The following is a 9,177-nucleotide window of genomic DNA, read 5'->3' on the forward strand; positions in this document are numbered from 1 at the left end:
CTGTAAACTCAATACACACCTGTTTGTTCCTTTTTACCTTCACAGATGCTTAGTCCTTGACCCATCTGATTAATACAAACCTCTAGCATATTTAGTACTAGTCTATATTAATATGTACTAATGTGTTCCAGAAGCATTCCACAGTGTTCTAGAGTATTGTGAACCTACTAAGGGCCAATCCAGTAAGTAGTCTCTGTTTCTACTCAAAAATCATAACTTTACTCACTAATAACTCCTGAGGGGTACTAGATGATGAGAGAGACTTAGGGTTGATCAGACCCTTCAGTTCCTTAGTGTCTAGCAAGAGGTTTTAATGCTAGGTGGGTACAGTTAAAAATATGTAAGGAAACTCACTGTTCCTCACAAGAGAATTCTAATCACCCTTAGTTTACTCAACTACTGACTAGGATAACCTAGTACTTAAGTAAGGGGTTAGAGGAAAAGAATCCCCTTTACCTAACAATCAATACTGTCTTTTATAAGGTAGTACACATGTAGATACATGAGGAGGAAGTGTAACTAACTACAATGAGAATATATGTACTTGTGGGTCCTACTACACAATAATCTGACTCAATCAGTAATATAGTGATAATAAAATACAAACCAGTAAATTAAATCCTTACATTGTTACACATGAATATAATTCTGATGATGAGTAGCACAGTACTATTGTGCAGACAACATACAAGAGGGTTACTGTACATCATTCATCTTCCTGGTTTAATTCATGATTGTTGTACTATAAGAATCAGGCTTGTAATCTATGCATCAACTTCACCAGCTCATAATCACATCCCAATTGCTGACGTCACGTGCAAGTCTGGGCAACATGGATCCTTATAGTATTATTCCATCTAATCAAATATTAAATTTGAACAAAATGATTTGGGTAAGTTCCTTTCTTAACGAGTGTAAAGTACCATTGATAATACATATACACGAAGAGTACAGTAAACTAAACTAAACAAATAAATGAGTGCATTGTACAATTTCAACGTATGTAAACCGAAAAATGAAGGAGAGAGCAAAGCTGTGGAAATCAACAAAGCACATCCAGAAAATGAGTTTGAAAGAAGTGAAGGTAATAATCAAATAGTAGACGATATAAGTTATCGTGAATAATCATATATGCAAGTTGGAAAATTCCTGATGTTGGAGTGCGTCGAGGTGTTGAGAAGCACGACGAATGTGATTTTGTGACAAACTAAACCAAGAAAACGCAAGAGTTGAGATCATTGGATGGGAAAACATGAGTGAAATATGTGACGAAAGGATGGGTTTTTCAGTTCAGACGGCACGTCCGATCTGAGACCAGTCAATAGGCCCGTTCCCATTCGTTTCATGAGCCCGGTCGAGGAAATCTACAGAACACACAGATCATCAAAACACAATTCCCTAAAGAACACAAAAAACGAAAGTTGCAACGCACCAATTGGCGAAGTAAACGTCCTCACGAGCGGGTTAATCTGCGACGTATGAGCTACTATACTATTATGTCGCGATACGTTCGCCACTGTTAGTCCTTGTCCTCGTATCCCTCCTCCTCCAGGTGAAATAATATTAATATTCCCTGACCCGCCATTTCCGATTCCGTTATGACCTATACCATTCCTCGAATGTGCTAGTTTCGTTCTCCGCGCACGGTCGCGCGTCGTCCCTCGGGTAGTGTCGAACCCTGGAGTGATAGTTACAGCAGGGGCATCACTTTGCTCTCGCATGACTGTTGCCGAACGGGGTAGTACCGGCATCGTATTCGTATTCGTATTCATCTTGTTTACGTGTTGATCACCCTGAACATGAACGATGGTGGCATCCTGCTCTCGTCCCGGTTCTCGCTCACCATTTATGACCGCTAGATTAGACGGAACAGATGAGCTGGAATAAGCTGCTGCAGTTGCGTAGGGATGTCCGATCGTCATAACTGGTTCGGGTAAAACGTCTTTCGTCTTGTCCGTGCCTTTTATTCCAGGACTCAGGTTCGTATTAGGATCGTCGAGACGAATGGGACTCGTTGTTTGCGGGAAGGTAATCAAGTCAGCGGGGGATGCATACCCGGGGGCGGCTCCCAGTGGGTCTCCTGTCCCGATTATCATTCCTGTACTAGCGGTCGTAGGTGGAGTTGGTAACGCTCGTCGGGCTGTTGCGTTCGTGCTTAACGAACTTGACTTCTTTAAAGGTCGGGGTCCGTGTACGTGAGTATGTGTTGGCATACTGGACGGAGGAGGTTTCGACGTGATCGTTGGACTTTTAAGAAGCGGTGTAGCTGTTACTGGAGTTGCTGCATGGCCAGGCGGTGGAGGTGCAGAAGAATCGAGTTCAAGTTCCTCCACATCAGCATTGTCATCTTCCCTTGGCGAACCAACGACCAAGTCAATCGTTCCCTGTCCATGCCCCTGGTCATCCCCCGAAACAAACGGATTCTTCGCGTTCAAGCCAAGGCCGTGTCCATAACCAAGCCCATATTCCGACCCAGCTAGTTCCTGGTAGCCACTCCCGACACCTGCGGCGTATGCTGCACTTAGCGTTTCTACAGACGCGCTCGCTGTTTGTCCGTTTCCTTGAGCTAGGTTTTGTCTCTCCCTTTCACGAATCCTTGCTCGTAGCACCGGTGAGTCAGTTAAGAGATAGGTCGGTTTCCTCTTCAACCCCGTCGCGCCCTCTTCCAGCTGACCCTGTTCCTCGTCATGTACTGTCGTGATATCACTCCTCTTCCTTGCAGAACGTGCACTAGGTACAGCCCGCCGCGTCACTTCCCGCTGGAGGTGCGAAAGTGATGGTAAACCAAACGAAAGTGACACAGATCTATCCGAATCCGTATGCCTTCTTCGCGGAACAGCGAGTTGTAACCGCGTTAGACGTCTCGACAACGCATCATGCAACCCAACTCCCATCCTCTTCGTACTATTCATCAACTTCCTCTCCCGATCTCTTAACCTCGTCCCCCATCGCTCTTTCACAACCCCAGCACCAACCCTCCGTTCAACACGCTCGTATTTCATGTCCTCTTCGTCCTCGAACGGGTCCATATCTGAGGCGTCACCGTCATTCGTGTTAAACGTTGCTGATTTGTTGAGGCTGAGCGCTGGGTCTACGCCTTCTCCGGATTCGTTGTATTCGTTGAATGAATATGCGGGGTTGGGTTCGTGTAGTTGACGAGAGGAGAGAGTGTATGCTGATCGTTGTAATGAAGCTTCTTTGGCTTGGTATTCGGCTTCGTAGGAACGTGGAAAGAATATCTGTTCGGGACTTAGTATTACAGCGAGCAATTGAGATGTAGACGTACGCACGAGAAGGGTACAGACGGAAGAGAACGCACATCCCAGTGCAGCGACTGTACTCAGCAAGTCCGTCCAGAATCTAAACCGTTTTGTTAGAAGCCATGACGATACTTGAAGGATAGACTCCACATACAAGGATTCGTTCAGCTCGTGATCATGAGGCTTCAAGCCATCAACTCCGAGCGCGAATAATGGGATCTGCATCAAGAAGCGAAAGATGATACGAATAACCTAAGCAACCGCAAAGCGTTCAGTTGGACGAAGAAACATAGCAAGCACAAGCACGTACGTTAAGCTCATAGAACTTTCGCAGCCGTACAATGATTGATGAGTCGACTCCTTCCGCTTTCTAGGCGAGCGAAACAGTCGTCAAGCAACAGTAACAGTAAGACCATACAAATGAAGGAGACACGCACTACTTTCTGAATGAAATCCGGGAATCGCAACAAGATCGGGATGAACCCAAGGGTGAGCGCAAGGTCACCAACGCTTCCAGCCGTGAACATCCGAGCTTCGCACTACGTCCCGTCAACCTTTTTCTCCAGCAAATTAAAAGGAAACACAGAATTCCACTTACGCCTAATGGATTATTCCGGTACACAATGGTCACAACAGGAACATAGATGATCGCACTGATACTCCCTCCGATCCATAACCTGAAATACGGACTGTGGAACCAGTCGGGTTGAGCAGGTCCAGCTGTGATGAGGAAGTACCAAAAACAGAGTTCTATGCGGTAAAGAGGAATCCCCATTTGGTCAGCTTTAGGCATAGAGTATACGAGGAATGTGAAAGCACTGGAAAACGCACCTTCGAGATGTGTTACCCTGATCATCGTGAAGACGGACGTCGAATGGAAGTAATCAGAGCAGAACACAAAAGACTGCCAAATGAACGTACATCTCAAACGACCACGAAAACGAAAAGACCATCATAAGCGGGAATATCGCCTTCCTATACGCAGGTCTCCAAAACGTATACGGTTTCGGGAAGACTGCCATCGCAAATCACCAGTCAGCTAAAAGTCTGAGAACGAAAGGATAAAAACACGCACTCCCTCCACCAACGTCTATATACCCTTCCTTATACTTTATATACGCAAACCCAAACGAATATATCATTATGAGCGGTATCGTTATTAGGTATGTGTACGTCATGATGCGCTTGAATGCGCCGGAATAGGGTGAATTCGACCATCTACACAGAGGGCGCACACCGAGAAGTTAGTAGATGAAGGTAAAGCAACAGGTGTATTGAACGCACCGAAGACACTTGAATCGATCAAAGCGCCAGAGATGGCCTAGGAGGAACGCTCCGAGCTGTGTGCATAGCATAGCAACCCACCACAGGCAAATCATAACGAAGACCATCCGACCGACCGAACGTCCCAGTTCAGAGCGGATCACCAAGTAGGCGCCAGTAGACGCGAGCGTGGAGGCGGTGATGAAGATAGGGATCGGGTAAGTTTCAATTCAATTCAATTCAATGGCAGCCAAGATAAGAGTATAAAGGAAAAGCGCATGTTGTGTGTGTAAATGCACGTACCGCGGTAGAAAGGACGGACCAGACGACGAACGTCGCGGGAGAGGTGTGCGTCATTGCAGCAGTGTTGTTTACGTAGTGCGAAGTTTAGGAGTAGGAGGTTCTTTGTTTCAGAAATTTAAACGAGAGGGTGTGCGAGTGGGCGTAAGTAGTAGTTGATGGTTATTGTGATAGAGCAGGTAAGTATTGACAAGAAGCTAGTGGGTGAGCGAGGAAGGTCAAGGAGGGCAAGAGGGGTGGTCGTCGGAGGATTGCAGGGCGGGGAGGGAGGGAGCACATGGAGAGGCTTGAGCGAGCCAACTGGAGTAAGCCGTTGCACTTGGCTCAGTACACCGATCCATCGCACCTCATCAGTGAAATACATACCCGGACATAGTGCGCGTGGGGAAATTTGAGTGCGCGTGTGCCAGAAATAGCTGCACATGGTCTGGATCAGATCAAACTTGATTAAAAAAGAAAGACCGACGACTCTCCGCAAAAAACTTCATCCGTTCGCTTGTCAATCAATGTCATGACCGACTGTGACAGCACTATTTCTTCTCCGAGTTCACAAGAGTTAGCATCACATAACGCCGTACCACAACCATCTCTGTCTTTAACAGGCTCTGCAACCTCAGGACAATCCACGACGGCTTCATCACCTTCCTCAGATGAACTCGAAGAACTCCTTCTCGACTGTCGCTATGGAGAGCTTGAATCTGTCACAACGTTCATAGACACATACGGCGTTAACGTACTTGCGAATGCTCATGATGAAAGGGGTAATAACGTCTTACATATGTGTGCGGCGAACGGACACGATGGTGCGTTGTTCGTTCACTTGAGGTAGTCTAGCTTCCTGGGTTATAATTATTTCGATTTTTTGCGGTGCTATGTCAATGTTTGTTCTGCCTTTTCCCTCGGTTAATAGCTGACATTGTTTTAATTTGCGTTATAGACATCCTAGCACACATCCTCTCACTTCCCAACCTCCCTACATCACTCCTCACATCAGGCAACGACGCAGGCAACACACCACTCCACTGGGCATGCGTCAACTCCCAACTCGCATGCGCCAAGCTCCTCGTCAACTTCCGCTCCTCCTCTTCTCCCTTGTCCGGCATGAAAAGCGACCCGAGCACTGCTGATCCAGGGCGGCAAAATGACGTAGCCACACAAGGGAAAGAAAGCGATATCAAACTCGGACCCGCGTTGATCCTCGCTCGCAACAGCGCAGGTCACACTCCACTTGGCGAAGCAGAGAGAAACGGATGGGACGAAGGCGCTAGATGGCTCGTGAGCGTTATGGACCTCCAACTCGCTTCTTCCTCATCTTCGTCTGAGGAAGCCGACGTCGAGAATAAAGATGATGATGTGAACGAAGATAAAAATGGAGATGATAGGGGAGGCGTAGAAGAAGCGAGGGAGGACTTTACTCGGTTAGATATATCGAAGGATACGAATGAGTGCTCGTAGCATTGTTAAAGAGGAATATATATTAATGTCCGTGGAGACCTGCTGCTGTACTCCATTTTGTCGTGAAGATATCCGATGCCTTTGGCAATGCCGAGGATCTAGTCAGAAGTATATGCAACCAGATACATCTTCTGCAAGGCTTATAAACTACGTACAAGCTCAGTGACATCGGTTTCTGGATGCTGCGAAATGTATTTGAGCGCGGTTCCGTTTTCCATATACTCAGATATAAGGACTGGAAGATCATTCTGATTCAAGATATAGCCAAGTAGAGGAAGAATATTGGGATGATGTAGTCTTGACCAGGCGCAAACTGCCTTTCTGATTGCCTTACAGAGAACAGATACGATGCGATATTAGAAATAAATCGTGTTAAGGTGACATGAACTACGAGCCAATCTTCATGTTTTCAGGATTCTGAGCAAGAAAGACCCGAAGACATTTCATAGCAACCTTTAATCTTCCACAATCTGGGTGATTGTATGTACCAATGCAAATGTTGCCATAGCTCCCACCAGAGATGATACAGGCATTTTGATTGTAAGATAGGCAGTCTGTAATATTAAGGTGCTTAATTGGAGCGATAGTTGTGTAAGGTAGCTCAATGTGCCTTACACTGAAGATTCTCTTTGTTCCAGGGCACTCAAATACTGACTGTGTTCATTAGTAGTCAAGTACAAGCAAGAAGAAAAGAATCCCCTTAACCCTGTGCTTAAGGACTGTTTATATATTCAAATACACATGTAGTACAGGTAGGCTAATTAAAATATGAGTTACACCTACAAGCACCCACAACATACTTATCAAGTGTGTGTGTCTACACACATAGAGAGCTGATTGCCACATACAGTTGAAAATACCTTATTACATCACATTATAATGTATAAATTGAATATTGTATAGCTTTCTGCCTAATCCCAGCTTGGGATAAGGGAATTATGCACAAAAATAGTCTATTACATATTGTATCAAGATTTGTGAGAAAATTATGCAAAATTCTGAGCATTTTGGGAAATTAGACTGCTTACTGTTGTGATTTTTGTACCCAGAAGCCTCACATATTGTTCTCTGACATACTTCATGTTAAGACAAGACTACACAAGAGTATGTCTCAGATGATATAAACTACATTACAAGCAATGACAAATGATGATGGAATACCTTCCATTATACATTCTACATCTGAGACATACCTACATAGTATATATAGACTAACTAATCAATGGACAATGAAGCAAGCTGTGAGAGAGCAAGCCAAGTCCACTATCCCCCCTCTTTGTGTGATCCCTCTAAGCCTCTCACATAACCTCCTTTCTTCACAGGTTATGAGCCTTGCACTCCCTGCCTACACTTTATCTACACTCTACTATGTCTATACTCTATACAGTTCTATGCATCACATGCATGCATGCAACATACTATGATGCAGAACTTGACTTACCTGTCTGAGTATCCTAAACACAAAACAATACACTGCAGACACACAATCTATTGTACTACATACAACCCAGACATTATATGATCATTATCTTAGTAATTATAATCATTGGCCCAGTAATAACATAATCTATGCAGGCAATGTTGAAATTACAATGAGTATCACTTACTACAATATTTAAATGCTGAAATACTCTATAATATCATGGAGATCATGTTATAATAAATTAACTGATCATACTACAGACAAACATTAAAAAGATTAATAAAGCAAACACTACTCTTCTGCTATTAACATTACAATAATACAAATGATTGACACTGTCAATGAGCACACATATGTTATAGCATAAATCAAATAATAACATATATAGTAATATCACAGCTGAACAATTAATGCTCAAAACAAGCACATATATGCTAAACAGCATATATAAACAAATAACTAAATCATTTAACATGTATTATAAACAATAATATAATTGTGGACACTCTAATAATTATAATAATAACAATAATAATGATAATAATACTGATAGAACTAACAGAACAAATACAGAACAATATAATAACTAACACATATTATGGTTGAGCAATTATATGAAACATGTCAGATTCAGTAGTTACATGTCAGATATTGTGATTACTCATCAGATACCAAATATAATACACATATCTAAGACATACAGACAAGTACAGATATACACAAGTATAATAAATAACTACAATCCAAAAAACAATGCTACAGAGTGTATAAACTAACTATGCACAAAGAAATAATGTCATAACACATAAATACTATCTACAGTACAAGACAAGTGCAAAATTATAATTCTTAAACAAATGATACTACTTTACACATTAATACAATTGTGTAAATGTATACTAACAATGAATGAAAGAATTATATCTCTAATATACTCAAAACAATACATCAATACAACTTAATTATACAGAACATGTTATCACAGCAGCTGATTATATAATAAATTTCGAAGTTGCAATGGCAACATCAACTGTACAGCATATATACCTTAACAAACAATTATTAACTTTACATTGTGACAACATAGCTTGTAAGAGTGAAGCATAATACTAATATGACTAGTACAATAAATAAAACAAATAAAACAATCATGGACACACTTATAATACTGATTACAAACAAAAACAATCATAATATAATATGATTAAACAGACAGTATAATATAAAATAGGTAATAACAGACACAAGCATACTTAATAGAACTCAGCACACTTATTAAAAGTGCTACATAAATAATAATTATAATGTTATTAAATGAATATTATATAGAAACAAACAAATTACCATATGTTTTCAATGCAAAAACAAAATATTTATTCATAATTACAAACAATAATTAATAAAGTATAACAAGTACAAACATAACTTGTACATAATACATACTTATCTACTATAACAAACAAAATACACATTATA

General features: G+C 42.0%; 2 protein-coding genes across 2 annotated transcripts; one reads left to right on the forward strand and one right to left on the reverse strand.

Annotated features, from left to right (window-relative positions):
• Nucleotides 1–912: 912 nt before the first annotated feature.
• On the reverse strand, nt 913–4,709 carry FOMMEDRAFT_138221 (uncharacterized protein). The gene is made up of 11 exons (XM_007262266.1): nt 4,545–4,709; nt 4,336–4,478; nt 4,182–4,275; nt 4,092–4,108; nt 3,859–4,010; nt 3,698–3,799; nt 3,571–3,630; nt 3,415–3,512; nt 3,291–3,360; nt 1,433–3,239; nt 913–1,364 (listed from the first exon to the last, which is right to left on the reverse strand). The coding sequence occupies exons 1-11, from the start codon at nt 4,649–4,651 to the stop codon at nt 1,291–1,293; spliced, it is 2,724 nt and encodes a 907-aa protein (XP_007262328.1). The 5' UTR covers nt 4,652–4,709; the 3' UTR covers nt 913–1,290.
• Nucleotides 4,710–5,472: 763 nt separating this feature from the next.
• On the forward strand, nt 5,473–6,197 carry FOMMEDRAFT_71069 (uncharacterized protein; the record flags this gene model as incomplete). The annotated part of the gene is made up of 3 exons (XM_007262267.1): nt 5,473–5,626; nt 5,761–5,917; nt 5,993–6,197. Coding segments are annotated over 3 exons (516 nt in total), but the record flags the coding sequence as incomplete, so codon positions are not given.
• Nucleotides 6,198–9,177: the final 2,980 nt, after the last annotated feature.

The sequence above is a fragment of the Fomitiporia mediterranea genome (genome assembly GCF_000271605.1).
Source record: "Fomitiporia mediterranea MF3/22 unplaced genomic scaffold FOMMEscaffold_1, whole genome shotgun sequence".
Taxonomy (NCBI): domain Eukaryota; kingdom Fungi; phylum Basidiomycota; class Agaricomycetes; order Hymenochaetales; family Hymenochaetaceae; genus Fomitiporia; species Fomitiporia mediterranea.

Coding starts and splice junctions, on each gene's coding strand:
- FOMMEDRAFT_138221 (XM_007262266.1), bottom strand. CDS start 4,651: ATGGTCTTCGTTATGATTTGCCTGTGGTGGGTTGCTATGCTATGCACA. Junction 3,800..3,858: donor ACCGGAATAATCCATTAGGC/GTAAGTGGAATT, acceptor GACGGGACGTAG/TGCGAAGCTCGGATGTTCAC. Junction 3,361..3,414: donor CACGAGCTGAACGAATCCTT/GTATGTGGAGTC, acceptor AAAACGGTTTAG/ATTCTGGACGGACTTGCTGA.